General features: G+C 44.1%; 1 protein-coding gene and 1 long non-coding RNA gene across 14 annotated transcripts in view; one reads left to right on the top strand and one right to left on the bottom strand.

The window, feature by feature from the left end:
- Positions 1-21,063, bottom strand: part of chd3 (chromodomain helicase DNA binding protein 3) — a 36,993-nt gene that overhangs the window by 13,521 nt on the left and 2,409 nt on the right. For 2 of the 13 annotated variants that reach the window (XM_047338755.1, XM_047338764.1), the window contains exons 2-37: positions 20,305-20,432; positions 20,021-20,209; positions 19,804-19,931; positions 18,696-18,934; positions 18,231-18,364; positions 17,982-18,111; positions 17,579-17,778; positions 17,138-17,413; positions 16,843-17,046; positions 16,420-16,643; positions 16,086-16,238; positions 15,765-15,861; positions 15,470-15,661; positions 15,171-15,371; positions 14,858-14,995; positions 14,456-14,577; positions 14,149-14,322; positions 13,462-13,600; positions 13,067-13,198; positions 12,592-12,709; positions 10,928-11,052; positions 10,613-10,844; positions 10,132-10,316; positions 8,731-8,908; positions 8,300-8,386; positions 7,830-7,915; positions 7,337-7,470; positions 7,092-7,236; positions 5,797-5,959; positions 5,540-5,691; positions 4,894-5,089; positions 4,682-4,798; positions 4,475-4,606; positions 3,443-3,551; positions 2,899-3,031; positions 424-619 (exon numbers count right to left, since the gene is read on the bottom strand). In XM_047338755.1, the coding sequence (XP_047194711.1) occupies positions 424-619; positions 2,899-3,031; positions 3,443-3,551; positions 4,475-4,606; positions 4,682-4,798; positions 4,894-5,089; positions 5,540-5,691; positions 5,797-5,959; positions 7,092-7,236; positions 7,337-7,470; positions 7,830-7,915; positions 8,300-8,386; positions 8,731-8,908; positions 10,132-10,316; positions 10,613-10,844; positions 10,928-11,052; positions 12,592-12,709; positions 13,067-13,198; positions 13,462-13,600; positions 14,149-14,322; positions 14,456-14,577; positions 14,858-14,995; positions 15,171-15,371; positions 15,470-15,661; positions 15,765-15,861; positions 16,086-16,238; positions 16,420-16,643; positions 16,843-17,046; positions 17,138-17,413; positions 17,579-17,778; positions 17,982-18,111; positions 18,231-18,364; positions 18,696-18,934; positions 19,804-19,931; positions 20,021-20,209; positions 20,305-20,432 (5,688 nt within the window). Of the gene's footprint in view, positions 1-423; positions 620-2,898; positions 3,032-3,442; positions 3,552-4,474; positions 4,799-4,893; positions 5,090-5,539; positions 5,692-5,796; positions 5,960-7,091; positions 7,237-7,336; positions 7,471-7,829; positions 7,916-8,299; positions 8,387-8,730; positions 8,909-10,131; positions 10,317-10,612; positions 10,845-10,927; positions 11,053-12,591; positions 12,710-13,066; positions 13,199-13,461; positions 13,601-14,148; positions 14,323-14,455; positions 14,578-14,857; positions 14,996-15,170; positions 15,372-15,469; positions 15,662-15,764; positions 15,862-16,085; positions 16,239-16,419; positions 16,644-16,842; positions 17,047-17,137; positions 17,414-17,578; positions 17,779-17,981; positions 18,112-18,230; positions 18,365-18,695; positions 18,935-19,803; positions 19,932-20,020; positions 20,210-20,304; positions 20,433-21,063 lie in introns of all 13 variants that reach the window. The other 11 variants (XR_007032370.1, XM_047338754.1, XR_007032371.1 and 8 more) reach the window with 10 other exon arrangements.
- LOC118102769 lies at positions 220-1,226 on the top strand. The gene is made up of 3 exons (XR_004694748.2): positions 220-354; positions 434-568; positions 984-1,226. It is a non-coding gene; the product is annotated as an uncharacterized LOC118102769 (long non-coding RNA).

Genomic DNA, 21,063 nt, shown 5'->3' with positions numbered 1-21,063 from the left:
CATTAACTTCAGCTACGTGCGGAAATACGAGACGAGGACAAGAACAGTCGGGCGCTGAGCATGTTATCCTTTCGACAGACCAATTTAAACATGGACAGACTTGCCAGGCGGGCGGTGAGGAAATGTTTGGAGCTATCACTTAACATCGTGTAAGCTTATCTGCTTGGCTTAACTGAAGTCCGCTCCAGGCAGGGCGGTACGGTTGCCGGGGCAGGAAACGAAGCGATTGCACAACAGCGCTGGTGTGATGTGTTGATGATATGTATCTCTCGTCCATATTATGTTTGTGGATATCAGTCTGCAGATCTTTCCCACTCTCTTCTCTGTCTGCCTCCAACACGGTTTTATATAACGGTACGAAAACACATTTAGAATTTATAGATTTTTCTGTCTAATTATCAACCTCTCTGCATGATCTCTGACCTTTGTGCAGGACAGAGTTGGCTGGCTTGTTTCCCGCCAGCGACTCCTTGCTGAGGTGCTGGTGCGACTCCGCCAGGCACTCCACCTCTGCAAAGCGAGCGTTGAGTGCCATGGCTGGGTGGCTGGGGTCCTGGGTCATGTTCAGGTAGGCCGCCCGCCGCAACTGCTCCTCGATCACGAGCGCCTGCTCCAACAGCTGCAGGACGGGGACATAAATGTTTCAAATTACAATGTTGAATGTTGGCATTATGCAAAGTTTAAACCAAAATGCCAGCAGTGTTTAGAGAATTTGCACTTCAACACACAGATATCTGTTTGATATATGAAACAAGGGAGTTGCTTTGATTGACTATTATAAAACGTTTGCCAACATGGAACAAGAACAAGCAAGAGAAAGACTGAAATGAAAGTGCAGCAGGGGGTAAATGTTTATTCTGGTATTTCTTATGCAGATGTGTCTGCAGACTGCTCAACACATTTTTTACTAAACCACTGCATCAAACAAACATTTCTGTGTGTGTGCAAACCCTCCTCAGAGTTAACAGAGACTTCTTTCACAGTTTGCAGCTGAAGCCACTGATTGCACCGACAAGTGTTGGATGCAATTCACCATGTGAAGATCTGAAGAATCGCCACAAACTAAAAAAAGAAAAAGAATATTTACTTATAATCAAAACCTAACATAATCTAAGTGTCGTCTAAAAAAGAGACAACCCAATACAGTAATAAGTATCTATGATATATCAGACAGGGAACTGATTTTCAATGTGATTAACAGACTTGAATATTATTGCTTATATTACAATAAAAGTGATATATACGATTTATGGGTGTTTCCTTTTTTCTCAGAAACAAAAAATGACAAAACAGTGATAAATAGATTTGAAAACATTCACTCTGAAAAGTCTTTAGCTGTGATTCATCTGCGGTTTCTCTGAGATATCAGGGAAGTGGTCGGCATAGCAATGGCGATACAGCCTTTTAATGGGAAATCTATTTTTAAGTTGTATGTATGTTTACAGGAAAAAAGTGTTAACATTTCCCAAACGGGGGTTATCGTGTTCCACAACCAATTACAACAAAAACCCACCCGACGGGAAATTGGTGGGAAATCGTTTAATTTTGTTCGGCCTTGTGCAACCTTGTTGTTGGATTTTCGAAAAAAGTAATTTGGCAAGAGAGCGATAAGAAGAAGAAAAGAGAGTGAGACAGACAGAGAGATACAGTAAATGAGGATGTTGAGGGCAGGATCTGAAACATGTGAGCTGCTCAAAAACAGGATGAGAGATCTTTCAGAAATGCAGCGGTCAGCATGACCATCGGGCCGATATGTGGGACGAGGGGCATCCGTCATCCGACCATCAAGCCAGTCAGGTGATTGACGAAGCTGAGGAATGTGATTGAAAGAGTTCGGCTGCTTTAAAGGTTCAGTGTGTAGAATATAGTGACATCTAGTGGCGAAGTTGCATGTTGCAGCTGAACACCCCTCACTTTCACCCTTCCAAACATGACAGAGAACCTGTGGTAGATTCAGTTGTCATAAAAAGTCAAAAGGTGTTTAGTTTGTCCAGTCTGGGCTACTGTAAAAAAACATGGAGCCTCCATAGAGAGGACCCACTCCTGATGTAAATATAAAGTATTTGAATATAAAAGGGCCCATTCTAGGGTAAAGAAAAAAACTATGGTTCATTTAAAGCTCTGCATCTTTATATATCCGCCAAGGAGGTTATGGTTTCATCTGTGTTTGTTTGTGCGTCGGTTAGTTAGAAGGACTACGCAAAAACATCTGGACTGATTTCCGTGAAATTCGGTGGAAGGATTTCGACTGCGTCAAGAAAGAATCACACAAATTGCTGCGAATCTGGATCAAGGGCGGATCCAGGATCCATAACAGAACATTTTTGTTGATTTCTAAGAGAATCATTTGTGGACCTTGATGAAAAATGACTGATAATTATGAGCGTGTGCCGATTGATGCAGATCCAACTATTAAAATCTGGATCTAGTGAATTTAATTGTGGTTTTCATAAGGGGAGTGTTGAGCATTGGCGGAGCTATGCACACTTAAATGATCGGGTCCCAATGAAACTTCCAAAACGTGAATTTTAAAATTCAATACTTTTTTAGTTTTACTCCGAGAACAAAACTTACTTCCAAGTCAAATGCATTAACATAGAGATACAGAAAATAGAACAGTTTCATGAAAACCCAGAGTTCTGTTCTGAAAACAGAATGAGAGACAGATGGACGAACAGACAGATGGAAACACTGATGACTATCGCCCCGCATTATGTGCTGGGTAATAAAAATGGTTTGTAGAGTAACATGTTTATTTCTCAAAGCAAAGTGTAGAAAAAGCTACCATCTTGTGTGAAAAATGGAATAAAGACATAAAATAAAAGTGAGAAAATAAACACGTCTCTTGTCTCGGCCCCTGAAAGTGGAGGCGAGGCTGTAGCTGTGTTCCGTCTTTACCTTAAACCGTCGAGCCAGGAACTTGTTCTTCATCTCCAGGAAGTTGCCTTTGTTCGCCTGCGTCTTGAAAGGCTCGTTGACGATGGCGAACTGGGGATCGTTCTGGATGTCCTGCCACCGGGCGTAGCCGTGACTGGCACGAAGGTTAAAGGTCATGATGGAGCAACTAAAGGACGGTGTGCAGCAGTCAATACGTTTAACAGGGTGAAGCTAAAGAAACTAAAAGGAACTTAAAAAAAGAGTGTCAGGCCGTTTCTGAAAACCATTTCTCTCCCTCGGTTTCAGTCTAACAGCACCTGAGCATTAACTTGCAGAGATTTATGTGAATTCTGCATGGACTTAATTAGCATAACAGAGAGAACAACATGAACTAAATGACCTGCAACAGTGAAGAAGCTTGTAACTACACCGACTTCCAGCAGACACAGTTTGCTGTTTACTGAGCTCTCGCTGGCTTGTTGACTTATTGCACCAGGCTTCGCCCGGCTGATAGAAAAATAAACACACAGGGGGTCATCGCCCGGGCAACTGCTGTCAAGGATACATCACAATTCCCGCCAGCAGCCAGAAGTCGTGTCGGCGGTGCCAGATCTCGTTCATCTTCCCCGAGGAGATGGCAGCCCGCTCCTCGTTCTGCCAAAGAGTGTGCAGCTCTGCGGGGGTGAAGCCAGCGTAAAAATGAGCTTGGTCTCAAAGCGCTTAGCTAGCAGAAAGCTGGCTGCAGGTGTTTCCACAGCACGTGGAGCTTTTCTGCGTTCGTGATCAAGGCGAGGATAATTTTTTAGCTCACTGTTGCTTTTGTAGAGGCGCTCTGAAAAGCAATTTTTCCATGTTGTTTGGACTGCTTAGTGACCTGTTTGCTCAACCTTATTAGTTATTTTCACCTTTTCACCTCCTCGTCATCTTTCAGGGATGCTGACTCTAACCTTCTCCATCTTTAAATAGAGGTGTCTCTCCTACAATTCCAGTTCCCTGACTGGAGTACGCAAATCTGTGCACCGACACCATGTCTTTAAAGTATATTAGTGTCAGCAGTTGGTAATGTTTCACGCTGGAAAGTCTCACAAGTAAAAACCACGACTTTAGTTTCAGGCTATATAAAGGAAGTAGTGTTGTGTATTCCTACATTTATATATTTGTCTTCTCTTTCAGTTGTGGCTGTCGAGAGACTAGATAATAAAAGTTTTATGATATTTATCCTCTGAATTTATTTGTTTTAAGGGTTTAACCTGAGCCAGGCCACACAGCAATCATCACTTCCATACAAGGTTAGTAGCTGACAGCTGTTATATAAGTTGTTATTATTAAAATTGCACTGGTGTCAGATCGGTACTCAGTATCGGCCAATATGCAAAGTCCAGGTATCCGAATCTGTTTCAGGAAGTCGACATATGTAGTTATCATATAATAATTCATCTTTTCTATGCATCTTTTAATCTTACATCTAGAACTTAGAAAACATTTTCATCTGTCATGAATTCTGGAAAATAAGAACAAAACCTGACTGAAGGAAAGTTATTTCTTCACAGATCAGTGTACTCCATCCCACAGACTCTGTCGGTAAGTCCGTACTCACCAGTGAAGCCGCCATCTGCGATGTTGAACATGAAGCGAGGTCGCTCAACAGGAGGCCTCCCGTTACCTTTGGGTGCCTCCTCCTTCGCTGCTCTGACTTCTTTTCCGGCATCTTTTTCACCTTTCACCTCCTCTGTTATTGAGAAAGATAGTGAAGGGGTCATTGAGCGTAGACTCATCGTGCGTGTTCTCAGACAGGGAGACGCACCTTTCTTCACGTCGGCCACCTCGGACTTCTCCTTGGCGTCTGTCGCTTCCGTTGCCGTGGGCGTCTCTTCGTGCTTTTCGTTGTCTTTTTCCTTCTCCTCCGCCGCCTTCTCTCCATCTGCGAAAAACCAAACATAAAAATAAGAGTTAAGAAGAACATCAGATTTTCATCCATCAGTTCATTAATGTTCTCTCTTGTGTTTTTGTTTTTACCTGATTTCTCTTCTTTTAACTCCGTGTCTTGCTTCGACTCTTCGTTGCTCTCCTCCTGCGCTTTATTCTCCTCTGTCGTGGCAGCTGGACTGTCTGGCGTTTCCTTCTTCTCCGCCTCTTTCAGGTCGTGCTCCTCTATATCTTCGGCCTTTTGACAAGGAGACGCACTCTGTGGTGTCTCTTTTGTCGAGGACAGCTAAGGACGGTGACAGAATTAGGGATCAACAAGTTGGTATTTACTGTAATTTTCAGTTATAATGGCTTTAAAGGGACTGCATTTTTAATATATCACACTACACCAAGCCAGAGTTGTGCATGTTTTTCTCTTTTTGTTATTAATTCCATTTCCTTAGCATCATCCTTAGCCACATTTATCATTTTTTATCCATGATTTGGTTTAAAATGCATCTGTACAATACAGTACCTCACAAAATGTTTGACAGTAAAGTGAAATATATATAATTTGAAGTCATTGGTTTGATAAATTCAATAAAATAGACCCAAGCTCTGCAGGAATATAAAAACAGAAATAAAAAAAATGCATTTATAGCAATTGGTTGATTAGGAAAATGAGGTAAGTGGCCAATCAAAGCCTCAAAATAAAGATGTTTTCGCTGTTTCTTGAGTTTTGAAAATAGTGTCCCACCTCTTCAGAGTCTCCAGTCTTGTTGTCGTCCACCTCTGTCCCCTCATCCTTCTCCTTCCCTTTCTCCGACAGGGTCTCACCTTCCTCTTTGTCCTCCTCCTTCTCCCCCTCTTTTCCGTTCTTTTCCAACTTGTCTGCAGGAGCAGGGGTCGCTGCACATGTTCATACAAATACACACAATATGCCGGGTTATGTTCAACTGCTGCCCTTTACATGGAGCGCCCCCTGCTGGACCTGGCGCATGCATGTTTGGTTACCTGGCATGGAGGTGCACGGTGTGTTGCTGTAGCTGCCGTCTGGCGTGGGCGTGGCGGTCTTCACTGCGGGAGAGGAGGCCCTGGAGGAGGATTTGTCCACGTTGACCTCAGGCTTGAGCTCTGGGAGACTCCACCGGCCGTTGATGTGCTCAAACTCCTGGATCTGAACACAAAACACAGATACAAATATTTTTAAAAAACTTGGCACAGACTCACTTCACCAGTATCACCTTATTTAACCTCACCACCCACATGGGCCGTTTGTCTGGGAGTAAATCATGTAATCCCCGTGGCTTAGATAGCGGATCAGGATGTCGACAAGTATTAACAATTTGGACTGAAAACTAGATTAAAGATGTTTAGATAAACTAAAATAAACTGGGAAACTGGAAGTAGTCAAACAACCAGGACAGCTTTAGAGATATCACTTGCTCAGACCTGAAAATGACTTACAGTCCGTCTCCCTCAGCATCAATACACACACTGTTAATGTGGGATCACACCAAGTCATAGTCAAATCTTATATTAACAGCTGTTTACTCTCCTGCAGCAGTATCACACTTGTATCAAGTTACCGCTAATGCAAACCAAACATTTCCTCCTGCTGCTGCTTCGCATTAAACACATCAGCTAACGCCACGCAGCTTTTATTGTGAAGCTGTCGTAGGGGAAAACCGACAGATTTGTCATATTTGTCACTGAGCCGACAAGATCGTCCAACAATAAGGAAACACATAATGATTCAAGAGCCACTTAAAGCACGAAAGAAGTGATGAAATCATCCGTAACATGAAGAGTTAAAAGGCAACAGGCTGCGCAGCTGTTTCTGACAAAGCGTTTGCTGTTGTATTAAACCGCACTTGCTGTTTCCACGGCAACCGCTGAAATGGAAAGGATTAGCGCATCAAGGGTCCGAACTTGTTTCGTTCAGCACATTTGTTTGGACGCCACAGACTGTACATAAAGAGGGACGACATGAAAGCCCCCCCAAAAGTGATGCCAAATCATCTTTATCGCCCTCTGGTGGCCGGCTTTAGTATAGGTCATGAAACCTACCTCCGTGTCAGTGGATGGGATACGAGCCAAAAGGTGAAAGTGCAGGTTAGATACATTTTTCCAGTAAGTTTGGATTTAATTAATTATTTGATTAGATAAAAATGTGGTGAAATATCATCGCCTCCACTCTGGCTACAAACGTGCTACACTGCAGCATTCGTATATGGGATATTCCATATTGTCCATTTTCTCTATACAGTCTATGCTTGACACTCGAGGGCAAACAGCTGCAGCCTGACCTTCTTCTTGACGAGGGACATGACGCCGATTCGCGTGAGGACCGGCTGGCGACACAGTCCCTCCCTCGGGACACCGTCTGCGAACGTTTCAGCGCCGTCAGCCACCGGCTCGCACAGGTGACGCATGAAGAGAGACACGTAAGCTCTGGGAAAGAAGACGATAAAAAGAGAGAAATATCTGGTTAAACGATGGACACAAGTGGAGAAAGCTCACGTGTGAACAGTTTAAATCATGAATTTCTTACTTGAATTCTTTTTCACTCTTGCCCCTGAGGTCTCTCACCAACCACTGGGAGGAAAACGCGTCCTGAGACGGCATCCCCCAGCGCATCACTGCGTTCAGGAAGGCCTTCCGCTGGCGTGTGTTAAAGCCCAGCACCTATCAATGGAAATAGTTGAAATAATACGAGGGAAAGAAACTACAACTTAGTCGACATCCATGTATTTCTTCTCTGAACAGGTCTGACTGCCTAATAACAGCAAAAATAAACTTTGAATCCTATTTGAACAAATGTCCGCCACTATCAGGATGATAGATAGATGAGTTCAAGAGGTTCAGCCTTGTTGGACGTGAAAAAGCTTTGCTGCCACGTCCGATTTAATATTGTTAGATTGCTAGAAAAATAACTACGAGTGCAAGTTGACTTTAAATAAAGACTGATAGATTCCAGTAATATCACAATTAAAAGAAAAATGATGGAAATGAAAGCAGGCCTGGTTTCAGGGAGATGTACAGACCTCAAGGTTGCCTCCGACTCTGGCCAGGAGAGGAGGCAGAGGTTTATCTTTCTCATTCCTCAACTGGCGACGCGACTGTCTTCGACCTGCACATCAAAGCGGGCAAAGAAAAATGTTATAACAGCAACAGTAATTTTTTTTGTATGTTTTAAATTTGCACATTTTGCAGACTTCTCTTAAAATCAATAGATCGACATCGACTTCAAATCAAAAACTCCTGAAACGCTCGGAGCGCTTTCCTCTCAACTGTCTGAAGGAGGAGGTGGATGGCGGTTTTGCATTTTTGGCAAAGCGATTTGTTGGACTCTGCCAAGCAACTGTAACAACTAAATCAATTTCAAACTGTAATTTAACACAGGCCCGATACAGTGTGTGTTACAACAGGAATCTCTCGCTGTTCATGAGCAGCTCTGCTAGACGTCTCCCTCTCTCCCCCGCTTTTTTTTTAAAATTTGAAAATCCCTCCTCACCCTCTGGTCGATCGTCAAAGTCCTCGTCCTCCTCCTCGGAGCCCACTGAATACTCGGACTGGTTATCTGAAATGTCAGCATGCCACTCTGAAACAGCACATGGTGGTCTGTCAATAGGCCAGGCCCATTCACGTCCACTGTACAATATCTCAAACAGAAGAGAGTAAAATCCTAGGATCATATGATTACAATGATCAATCTTAATCATAAATGTAAAAAAAAAATTGTTTTCCTTCTGTCCTTCTGCTGCAATAATTCTCAGGTTCAGGGAAAGATGATTTCATTTTTTTGAATCATGAGTTTCCCAAAGGAAACTTAAACTCCTCCGCTGCCAACACGGCCGTGATACTGAGGTTTGACCGTCATAAAACAAGTCAGATGACGCTCATGAGACATTTTCTAAAACAACCAGGTCCAAACCGAGACCCTACCTTGGTCCTCCTGTGCTGCGTCGTTGTAGTTGACGGGCTTGCGGTTCCTCTTGCCTTTACCCAGTTTGCTGGCGAGGTCCTCCTGCTGCTGCTCGTAGTGGTGCCGCAGCAGCTTCTCCCAATAATCAGGGTCCACGTTCTCCTCCTGTTTGATGATCTCCCGCTCGATCTCCTCGACCTGGAACATCAGATTAAGTAAACACAGGTTAGACGAGGTTTTATGAAACTCTTTTCGAATGTGTAAAGTGTAAAGAAAGTAAAAGTGCTATGGCTCTGGGGAAATTGCCTACTGATACATATTTTTGAACACTTTCTTAATTTTGTACATACTTCTTATCTATACGTTATATTTCTGATTATTACAATTCTTTGTCTATATTATTCCTGGTTGGAGCAACTGTAACAAAACCAAAATTTCCACCAGGGATCAAAAAGTATTTGATTCTGAAACATTTCTTTGCTAAACATCCTGCAGAAGGAAGAAAGAACAGGTTTTCACACGACCCTTCATTTATTTTCTCAGTAAAAGATGATGAACATGAATTTACACCTAAAATGTGACTGTGAAAGTCTCGTGCACTAGAGATTTCCAAGGCGTGGGCTGTAACTGGGCCTCAGAACATCTGCTGCTGAGCTGAGTCCTCACTTCCTCTCCAATGATATACACATTTCTACTTTTTTTTTTTATAATGCAACTAATGATTATTTTCATTCTTGGATAATCTGCTTATTATTTCCTTGATTGGCCAATAAATCATATGCTGCCTAAAACATTAAGTGCAGTGTCACAGAAGACGGAGACAAGCAGAAAAAGCTGGACAGAGCCATAAATTCTCCACTAATTGTTTCAGCTCTAATGAGCCGTGCACAAAATGTTTGTAAGCGCACGACCTGGGTGTTGCTGAGTCATCCATCTGTATTTCTTAAATTAGTAAGTAAACATAATAAAACACAGAACAAATAAAGTTAGTGGTTTCTCTCCTGTGTTGCTCTCTCTTCTCTCCGTCTCTGTAATGCTTTAACTTCCATACATCGAGGCTAATTTTGTGCACTGGGAGAATAAACAGAGGATTTGTGCCAGAATTAAAACTCAAATGATTTATGAACATGCGTGTGAACCCGGAAACAATCTGGGAGACACTCTGTCTACTTCATCTTCCACTGTGAGTAACTGCAGGGCATAGAGAACAATTGCTCTCCGCAGTAAACTCCCACTTCCTCTGCACCCCGACCTGTCGGCTGGTCCACAACAACGTTTTGGTCAAAACACACGGCACTCCTTTCCTGCACCAGTCCTCCCACTCCTTCCTCCAGTCACAGCTTTCCTGTTTTTCCTTCTACCCTCCAGCAGTTATTAGTGGAAAAGCTTGTTATTAACCATTTATTTTAATTCACTCTCACCTTATCCTCCTCTCGGACCATGTACTGGGCCACTTTAAAGGAGCTGAGGTACTCGTTCATGTTCTGGACGTCCGTGTCGTCCGACTCGTTCTGGCTTCGGTCCAGCAGCCTCTCAATGGCAGAGCTGTCGTAGTGGATGACGTTGCCCTCGTCCTCCACTTTATCCCCCGTGGTGTTTTTCATACCTGAAGTTAAAAAGTGGAAAACGATTGGTCAGCTGTTTCCAGACTAATGTCACAAATAAAACTACTCTTGTCAACCAATTAAAACCTGCACAGAAACGTTCACCTCTGGCCAACTTTGTGGGAGGAGGACGTTGAAGTGAGTGTGTTGTGACAAAATAATTTCACTCAGGAGAAGACGCCTGCCAATTTTCCTCTATTAAAATCAAACTTGTTCCAACTTTGACTGGAAATCCGGAATTTAATTTGACAGAGCTCGTCCACTTCTAAACATCACATTTAACGGTATCTGGTGTCACCTTCTCCCTCATCCTTGAAGAGCTCCTCTGTTCCAAACTTGAGGATGTCGTCCAGTTCCTGTTTGCTCATGGAGCCTGCCTTGGATCCGAGGCCTGGCCGGACCACCAGGTGGGTCAGCATCATTTTCCTCTTGGCCACCTGGGTGATCCGCTCCTCCACGCTGGCTCGGGTCACAAAGCGGTAGATCATAACCTTGTTGGCCTGCCCGATTCGGTGGGCTCGGCTGAACGCCTGTGTAGAGAGGGACGAAGCCACAGGTTGAACACAAGGAATTTCATAACGCAGATGATCAAGCTACCATCTGTGTGTGGTACCTGTATGTCGTTGTGAGGATTCCAGTCCGAGTCGAAGATGACGACGGTGTCAGCTGTGGCCAAGTTGATCCCCAAACCTCCGGCTCTGGTGGAGAGCAGGAAACAAAACTGACAAGCACCAGGAGCTGGGGAAAAAGACAGAGGGTTTGTGTTAGAGGAACATAAAGATAATAATATGACTATTTTCTATTTAATGACAGAATCGTACTGATACTAACACGTTAATGACAAATGTAGATACAGGGAATACGGGAAAGTCCCAGATTTGTATATCAAGCCTGTTTGTAAATCTTTCAACTTCAAGAGTCATTGTTTGATAGTTTTTTGTTTGTGTTTTATTGATGAAAATCGTATCGATAACTCAATGCACTTTATAGAACAGGCCACATTCCCACACAATCAATATACAGCACTTTTCCAATGACACATCATTCACACACTGACGGTGCAGCACTTTGGGGGGTTCAGTGTCTTGCCCAAGGACACTTCTTTCAGCTTGAGGCCTGGAGGAGCCAGGAATCAAACCACCAACCTTCTGGTGAGTGAATTAAATGAATAATAGGCAAAACTCTATTAATGTGTTTTGCATAGTTTTCCCATGAAACTCTAAAGTCTCATTACAGGTTAATATTACACAAGAGTTCACCTGAGGTGGTAAACGCACCCGTTCCAACTTCACGGATGCGTCACTCACCTGCAGGCTATAATTCAGAGTGTATAATTCAATAGCTTTCATTGACAGCAGCTACTTAGTGATATGGCAAAGCTTCACATGAAAACAAAGTTAGCATGCCCCCCGGTGTTCATCACACTCTGCAATATTAATATATCAGTAACTGTAGCTACTGGTGTCACAGCAGGAAGACACTGTGTCATTTTGACACTAATTCTTCTAGATTACAGATAATTGTCGAGTCTCAATCTCCTTTCAACACCCACCTCATTTTACAGCAGTAGTGGAGAGTGAACTATGAACTAGGGGTGTGTGCATTGTATAAAATCTCCTGTCACGCTATATGTAATTAAATCATATCGATATATTTATGAAGATAAAATACATGATCCAGAAACTGTCTGCGAATGTGTTTAATTGTATTCTTCATTTGGATTCTGACTAATGAAGCAACTTAAATATCTGACAAATCAAAGATCATCATCACTGTGACGAATAAGTGCCGAGTACGACCAGAGATTTTTAAAGGAGACATACGATGATTTTTCACTTCTCCCTTTCCTCAAGTGTGTTGTATACTTTTGTCTGTAAAACATCTGCAAGTTAAGTTAAAGTCTGCAGTAGAGGGAGATCCTCTCACACTAAAATGCCTCGTCAGTTGTCCAGACGATACTTCCGGGGGAATTGTAATTTTCATTATGCCCATTTAGCCGTGAGGCAAAGCGAGAGAGCGGAGGACGACATTTTCTACATGCGCTGGAAGCAGATGACCAATCACAACAGAGTGAGCCAGCTGGCCTAAAGCCTTCCCCTTCTACTACACTAACATCATCAATCACCCCCCCCCTCCTATAAAAACAAAAAGCACACTGCCACATGATATCTCTTCATTAGACATTTCTTCTTTATTCCTGCTTCAATCAGCAAACGTATTCTGGCTGACTCTGCATCTTTAAAGTGTCCAGTCACTGCACAACCTCCAGTATCTCACCATTGAAGCGGTCGATGGCCTCTTGTCTCAGCGCTCCCGTGACGCTTCCGTCAATTCTCTCGTACTTATAACCCTCATAGTCCAGGAAGTCTTCTAACAAGTCCATCATTTTAGTCATCTGCAAACAGAGGAGAGAGAGAGAGAGCTGGTGATGTGTGTACTTGATTATCCAAACACACACACACACACACACACACACACACACACACACACACACACACACACACACACACACACACACACACACACACACACACACACACACACACACACACACACACACACACACACACACGCACAGCTGGAACCGCAGTCTGCAGCTGAGCCTTCTGGGGGGTTTCATGGGAATAATATAACATCTGTGAGGGGTGATATCCATCTGGTGTGTGTTTATACACTTGTCTGCGTTTCTGCATTGTGTGTGTGTGCGTGTGTGTGCGTTTGTGTGTATCTGTGCGTCCATGCAAGTATGTACCTGTGAGAACACAAGCACTCGGTGCCCCTGCTCTTTCAGATTCCTCAGCATTTTCTGCATCAGCGTCAGTTTCCCAGAAGCCTTGGTGAGGGCCGACCCCTCGTAAGCACCGGTGGGCGTTTTCTGAGCTTCCTACAATCAACACCACAAGAATAAACAACAACTAAATGAAGAACTGCATCTCAACTGCAATTTTAACTGTGTATCACATTTTTAAGGGGAAAAACATTACCGTAAATTACCACAAGGTGTCATTGCTACTCAATTCAGGATAAAAAGTGGAATGTAAAAGAAGTGAAATGCAAGCAAATCAAAGAGACGTCAAAATGTACTGCAAGTGTGTGTGTGTGTGTGTGTGTGTGTGTGTGTGTGTGTGTGTGTGTGTGTGTGTGTACCATGGAGGCCACAGGGAAGAGGTAGGGGTGGTTGCAGCACTTCTTGAGGTCCATCATGATGTTGAGCAGTGACACCTGGTTTCCTCCCTTCGAGTTCAGAGCCTCGAAATTCTTGGTCAGAATCAACTTGTAGTATTTCCTGTGTTTCAAAAAGAAAAAACAAAGACCAAAAGATGAAAAGAAAAAACGACTCAGTGTAAATAAAGTGTAACACAAAAGACTTCCTGTCGTTGTCTCCTCTCTACCCTCCATTGTTCCGTTCTTACTCTCATTTGTTTTCTCTTACTGGTGCTGTGGAGTTTTTCCACATTAAACTTCAAAGTTCCATATTAATTTATAAGACATTGAAGGGACCAACTTTTATCCTGTGGAAACTTAATGAAGCACTTTAAACTGCAGTAAGCAGTATTTTTGATCTATGTCTTGTCAGTGTGGGGCTGGATTCCCGTAAAAAACAATAATTATGGTGGATTTCTAATGAGTTGCAATTCTTTTGTTCTCGAGCTCACACAGCAGCCACTGGGCTTTTCAAAAATCTAAGTAACCACAGCTTATTAATCCCTTTCTATGTATTTTATGAGTTCTCCGTTGTCAATCACTTGCATCTCCAAGTGCCTAAGTGTCAGCAGGAGGGTCAGGTCATGCGGTTATTTCAGTAAATCATCAGCCTGCATCCACCCCCCATACTTCTGCATAGGGCTCAGCTCCACTCTGACAATCAGCTCGGTCTTGGCGGGCATGTTCTTGAAGACGTCGGCCTTCAGCCTCCGCAGCATGTGAGGCCCCAGAAGGTCGTGGAGCTTCTTGATCTGGTCCTCCTTGGAAATGTCGGCAAACTCTTCCAGGAAGCCCTCGAGGTTACTGCACGCAGGGAGGTGGAGAGGGTGGGGGAAATAGGTAATGTGTATTATGTGATTCCAGCTAGTTATACACAGTATTCTATGTAAAAAAATCTTGGTCATTAATATGGGCATGTGTATATTTGTGAGTTTACTTGAAGCGGTTGGGCGTGAGGAAGTTGAGCAGGTGGAACAGCTCCTCCAGGTTGTTCTGCAGGGGAGTTCCTGTCAGCAGCAGCTTGTGGTCGATCTTATAATCGTTCAGACGCCTGAAAAACTGCAAACAAGGACGAGAAAAAGTCAAACTCTGTCTCGTCATACATACGTCACTTTATATACTGTACATCAATATCATTTTTCTCCTCAAGGGAAAGTACACCAGAAAAATACTAAAACAAAAACCTATGATGATTTGTTCCATAGTAAATAATGTAGTTGCTGTCATTCTTTACCACATTTATGACTATTCATAATATTTAGACAATAACTGATACATCTGCATTATTATTGGCCACTTCTCATTGATATTCATGGTCATAATTTTCAGTATTTGCTACCTTGGACTGGTTGTTCTTAAGGCGGTGAGCCTCGTCCACCACCAGACAGGCCCAGTCGATGGACTTGAGCGCCGTCTGGTCGATGGTCACCAACTCATAGGACGTCAGCAGCACATGGAATTTAATAGGAGCGTCCCTCTGCAGGAAGAGAAGCACAGACAGAAGGATGAGCAGAAGTCATTTGATATCATGTTGTTTTCTTACATTTGATAAGTTATTTAATCGCATGTATGAATTATTTTTCTTGCAGACAGTTGGGAAATGAACCAAAAACAAGCTCAAAATACGGTTTACTCATATAATTCTTCCTCACCCTCAGTTTAAAGGCCTTCTTTCCTCCTTTGACAGCCGTGTCGTCGAAGGAGAACTCGTTCTCTCGGATGATGGCTCGACTGTCCTTGTCTCCCGTGTACGTCACTACGTAGAAGTTGGGTGCCCACATCTCGAACTCCCTCTCCCAGTTGATGATGGTGGAGAGCGGAGCGCTGACCAGGAACGGGCCCTTGGTGTGACCCTGAGGAGCACAGTGAGAAAAATCCACACTCTGCTTCAGTATCATCATTCACAGGGAGGTGGAAATAAGACAATGACAGAAAGAGGCAGCCCTGGTACCTCTTTGAAAAGTGAGTAGAGGAAGACAATGGTCTGGATGGTTTTGCCGAGGCCCATCTCATCTGCGAGGATGGTGTCGGTGCCCTGGGCCCAAGAAAACCGCAGCCAGTTCAGACCCTCGAGCTGGTACAGATGCAGCGTCCCGCCGGTCGATGTGACGAAGTCTGGCTGCTCTTCGTATTTTATCGTAGGCTGGAGGAATTTTAGAAATGGAGATTTGGTGTAAAATATTAAGATATAAACAGGAAGCGGCTGTAAATCAGACGCCACAATATGGAAACTCTAGTTGACTCACGTCAGTGACTGGTGAAGCAGGAGACTCCTCTTCACCCTCTGGGTTCCTGCTCCTCATCTTCCTGGGTTTGTCTGGATCCTCCTTCGTTATTAAATCTCTGTTGGATAAGAAGATATGATCAAGTAAATGCATTAATCAGCCAAGTGACAAAACTCCTGAATCCGCCCTCTTAATCAAATCTGCTCCAAAGATTAATGGTTTCTTCCTTGGCCATTATTCTAACCATCCACCAAGTTTCATTAAAAAAAGTTTGAGACTTCTTGCTCGTTACAAATTAAAGGTTCCAGTTTTAAATCTGTAAAGTTTAATAGTCGGTTCTACCTGTGCCTCCAGTATTTGGCCTTGTAAATTGCAAAATCAGGGATATCCAGGTCGTCCCTCTCCCAGGTGCACTGGTCGTAGGTCAGGTCTCTCCACTTCACCAGGTAGTGGTACGTCACCTTCTTGTCCACACTGACAGACAAACAGTGAGAGCTGAAGGGTATGTTATTGAGCTACTTATGTCACAAATAGCTCACTGAACAATATTAATTGACATAGACTTATAAATACAGCACTCACTTTAAAACCCCTTTTTAATATACAGTAAGTAATGAAGTAAATTGTTAAGACACACACACACTGAAGCCCAGAAACTGAAAGTATAGTCCTGTACCTGTGATTGATGATGCGGTGGATCATCATCCACTCAGGCTTGATGCCATACTTGTAGTATTTGTCATCCATGATGGCGTACTCAGGATCCTTAGCCCTCCTCTTCTCGCTCTTTCCCACTCCGTTCTCGTCTTCTCCTCCGGAACCATAATCCAGACTGGGAGGCTCGTCCATGTCCGTCTTCCTCTGGTAGTTTCTGTACATCACCGAGTGGAAGATCTCCAGCTGGAGGAAAGACGGACAAAGGGGAAGAGAAAGAGAAATAATGATTTCTTAGTTGAAAGCATTTACAAGAGCTCGATGGATTTGTTCTGCCAAAGTCTTGATGTCTTTCACAGTCCTCCATCCTTGTACTCTTGTCTTTATTCTATGCAAAGTATAATTTCTGTATTTGAATCTCACTTCCCATTCATCCCATTCTCACCTGGAGCTCGGTGATCCACGTGCAGTGCCAGTAAGACTGCCCGACCAACTTGACAAAGAACTCCCTCTCGGGTCTGCCCTTCATGGGTGGCGGCGGCGGGGCGTCAGGCGCGGCGTCAGGAGCCGGGGGGACAGGAATCGGCGATGGAGGCTCTCCCCACCGCCAGTGGAGGATTTTCTGGACGCGGCCTTTGATTTGCGGACACTAGAGCAAGGAATACACGTGATAATCAAAATCTGAATATGGATGTGATAGAAATATGAGATTTGTTACCGATATGGGAGAAGTAACGAACCGTGCATCGTGGACACAGCCACTCTCCGTTGGGGATCTCTGGCAGCGGCGGGTTGAGACAGTGGATGTGGTACGACGAGGTACAGGTGTCGCAACACAACAGTTCACCTCCGTCTTTGCACACCCGACAGAACTCCATGTGGTCGTCATCCTCCTCCTCCGCCCCGGTGGGGACCACAATCCCGGCCCCGACGTCTGATATCACCCTGTCCTCGCTGTCCTCCTCAAAGTCCTCAAACTCCTCGTCCTTTGCTTCCCACTGGATTCCTTCTTTTTCCTGGCAAAGGATGAAAAACAGGGAATGTCCTGAACACAGCGTAGGAAAATCAAAAAAATGAATGAAACTTAAAATGCTTTCCTCTTATGAATATTTATCCATCCATCTATCTGAATAAGGATGTGCGTAAGCAAAATCGACGTATGCTTGTGAAGTTGTACTCACGCAGTGCGGGCAGCTCCACTTGCCCTCGGGGGCCTTGTCCAGCTCAGGCTCCAGACAGACGAGGTGATAGGCTCTGGGACAAGTGTCACACAGGATGATTTCTCCGCCCTGCTGACACACCTCGCAGTAGTCCTGATGGTCCGTCTCGTAGCCCTCCCCCTCCTCTTCCCCAGGGACTGGGGGTGGGCATGAAATGACACATAAAGGGAGGAAGCAGAGGGAACCTTTATACGACTGGGATTGCTTTTCACAATAAAACATACGTGCTAATTGCCATAATGCTAATTTAAGCTGCATGATTCCCCAACATTATTGCAGGACTTTTTTTTTTAGATGTGGACATGATCAACTTATATATCATTTATGAATTAGTGCTGTACATGTAAAAAGCAGTTTCCCTTACTTTTCTTCTTCTTCTTGACAGGACGTCCTCGCTTGTTCTTCTTGACACGGCCGGAGCTGTCCGAGCGAACCGAGGAGCTGTGGACGCTGGAGTCCTCCTGTTCAGACTCGTCCTCCTCTATATCATCGCTCTGACGGAGAACAAGAAAGAGTCGAGGACTTAGTCAAAGACAGAAGGAAAGAGAATGAACCAAGAGTGTTTAGTTATCTCCTTCCACTGTATTCAGCACACCATGAACTTTATACTCACGGAGCAGCTCTTCTTCCTCTTGGCACCTATGGGCGACAGTTTGATACGGATGGGTGCCATCTTTTTAGCCTTTGCTTGAGCCTTTTTCTTGTCTGAGACTCGAGGGCTTTTACTGCGCTTTTTGTAGCCAGGGCCTGGACAGATAAGAAGATCGTATGCAATGGTTAAGACAAAAGAATGACAAGGTATTGTGCATGCTGTGTTAGCAAAGTCTATGTGTAAAAGTGATGTTTGGATCCATAGTACACATAGTACACAAACTGCTGATCTAGGGTCACTTTATACTGGAAAACATTTTTTCTATGTCCGAACAATTTAAAAAATGAATCGCACCAATTAAAAATGATGTCAACCTACTTATTTTCACTTCTATAGCTGCATTACACAATAACAAACTGTGAAACTGAAATTCTAAGGGGGGGTTACAGGGGAGGGAAGGCTGCGGGTCTGAAGCTGATGACTGACCTTTGCCCTCTTTCGTCTTGGCTTTCCTGATTGGTGGTGGCTGTGGCGGCGGCTCAGGCGAGGCGGTCGCTGCAGAGACCTGCTCGGCGACGGCAATGGCAGCAGCTGCAGCAGCCGCAGCGACGGCGGCGGCGTTGCCCTTAAAGGGGTTGTTAGAGCTGAACTCCCTCCATTTGGCCCCCAGGATGGTCATCATCTTCGACATGGGGATCTTAGGGTTCTTCTTGGCGATCATTGGCCTGTGAGCGAGAGAGCAGTATCGTTGAGAAGATAGAAACCGCGGCGGACAAGGCGAGGAGCAGACATCTGACTTAAATGAACCTCTTTAAAAGGTGGTAGACTTTTAGTGGAAGAACCTCAAGGACAACTTTTCTTCCTGAGTTGAGTTGAGCCAAATCTGACAACCAAATAACCACCTAACACACTCACACACATATTAGGCATAATGGATTACTCCGTCTTATCAGAGCCGGTGCAGGTTTGAATCAGCCACAGGGGCAGAGGCACGTTGCCACTGTCACACTGACACACTGACACACTGACAGCACGGCTGGTTGGCTAACACAACCAGCTGACACGATAAAGACACAAGTGCCAGAGGGAAACACATTCAAGTAATAGTACTTGTGCCCTTTAAACCCAAGGTTCCTGGATCAGTGTTACGTCGTGGACAGTTATTGTTGAACGACTCTTCTGAGTGGGATGAAACTTTTGATAAAGTTAAACAGAATTAACTAATGGCTTCCAGATGATGCCCAATTATTAATTGTAAGATAACTGGAAATACAGCGAAATACATCTTCTCTGTCTCTTGCATTAAAAATCTTGAGTTGTGTACTATGATTGAAATCATGTGTGAAAGCCAAACCCTGAGCTTTTCATAAATAGCTGGCGGAGCAGGGAAATCAGAAAAAGATGACCAAACATTTTAGCGTGGACTGGGAAAGATTAGCTTTTGCAAGATGTAAGGATTTGTGTTTGGCCTCGTGGATATTGAACATGACATAGAAATACCTCCATCACTCTTCCACCAGAACTTAAGGTATTTCTGATAACACTGTGCATGTGCTTGTTCATCACCATGTAAACAGAAAAGGAGTTTCCATACCTCATGAACTGACTGAAGGCTTTGTAGTTGGTGAGTTCCCTGTAGTCTTCCTCTGTGAAGGTATGATCAACATCCTCCAGACCCCACTCCTTTGCCAGCTGGGCCGAGTTCTTCTGCTCCATTGGCTGCTGGGAAGAACCCACCAATCAAATGAAAAGCATCCTGACACAAACAAGGACGGACGTACCGTAGATGTGTTTGAGCAATCGCTCTTTACCTTTGTTGATTCCTCCTGACTGCTGTCCCGCTCCACGTCATCTTTTTTCTTCTTCTTGGTTTTCTTCTCCTTCCTTTCTTTATGTTTCCTCTTTTTCTTTTTCTCACCAGATCCATAGTCGCTGGCGACACTGTCGGAGTTCTCGCCGAAGTCTCTCTCTCTGTCCGAGTCTCTCTCTACATTGCTGTCCTGAAAGAGGAAGATGGTGCAAAAAATAATTAAGACGGTGTGATAAAGTTATCAAAGCGGGAAAAATCCAGCGTGTGACAGCTTAACAAACGTACTATCTTCTTGCGTTTCTTTGCTTTGGCAGGTTTCCCCTCTTTGTCCTTCTTCTTTGTGTCCTTCTTTTTCTTCGGCCGTCCTTTCTTCCTGCACGGGACCTCTCTGTCTGATGCCTCTGCCTCTTCTTCTGGGAGGAGCGCGCAGGGGGGGGGGAGTTAAAGACAGCGTGAAATGACAGACAGCTATCACAATCAGATGAACAATAATCTTCTCACAACACTTCCTAACAAGCCGGCTAATCCCCGCGGAACATAATTACACTCCACAAAGACCTGCATGATAGCCAGTGTGGCTGCAGCGACCTCTGACCTTGTCTGAATTATGCCACATGCTAAGCTAGATACAGTTTGTCAATGGGCTGTAAGTCGATTTGACAGCTGGTGTTGCTGGTGCCACAGATTAGGGATAATTGGTTTATGGTGACGCAAACCATCTCTGGTGAAAATTGTTGAGTGTGTGTCTATATTTTAAAACCTTTTGATTTGCAATAAACAACAGCGGAACAACAAATTCAATCTGTTTTATATAGGCGGTGCATTTTAAAAACATTTGCTTTCAGGGAGCAGAAGATGTGGAAATAACAAGGCCAGTTATACCCCCCATGGTGCCAGGGTAATATCACAAGTTCAGGGAAAGCAATTCAACCTGCAGCCTGCCCTGACATGGAGTAAACAAGGAGTCAGCTGCAGCCTCAGCTTCAGACAAAATGCAGCAGAGCATTAAAGCCTGACCCAAACACAAGCTGCGTGTTTGTCTGA

This window comes from Hippoglossus stenolepis, chromosome 23 (genome assembly GCF_022539355.2).
Source record: "Hippoglossus stenolepis isolate QCI-W04-F060 chromosome 23, HSTE1.2, whole genome shotgun sequence".
NCBI lineage: Eukaryota > Metazoa > Chordata > Actinopteri > Pleuronectiformes > Pleuronectidae > Hippoglossus > Hippoglossus stenolepis.
Note: the sequence above shows the minus strand (reverse complement) of the source record. Positions and strands in the feature narration are given on the sequence as shown.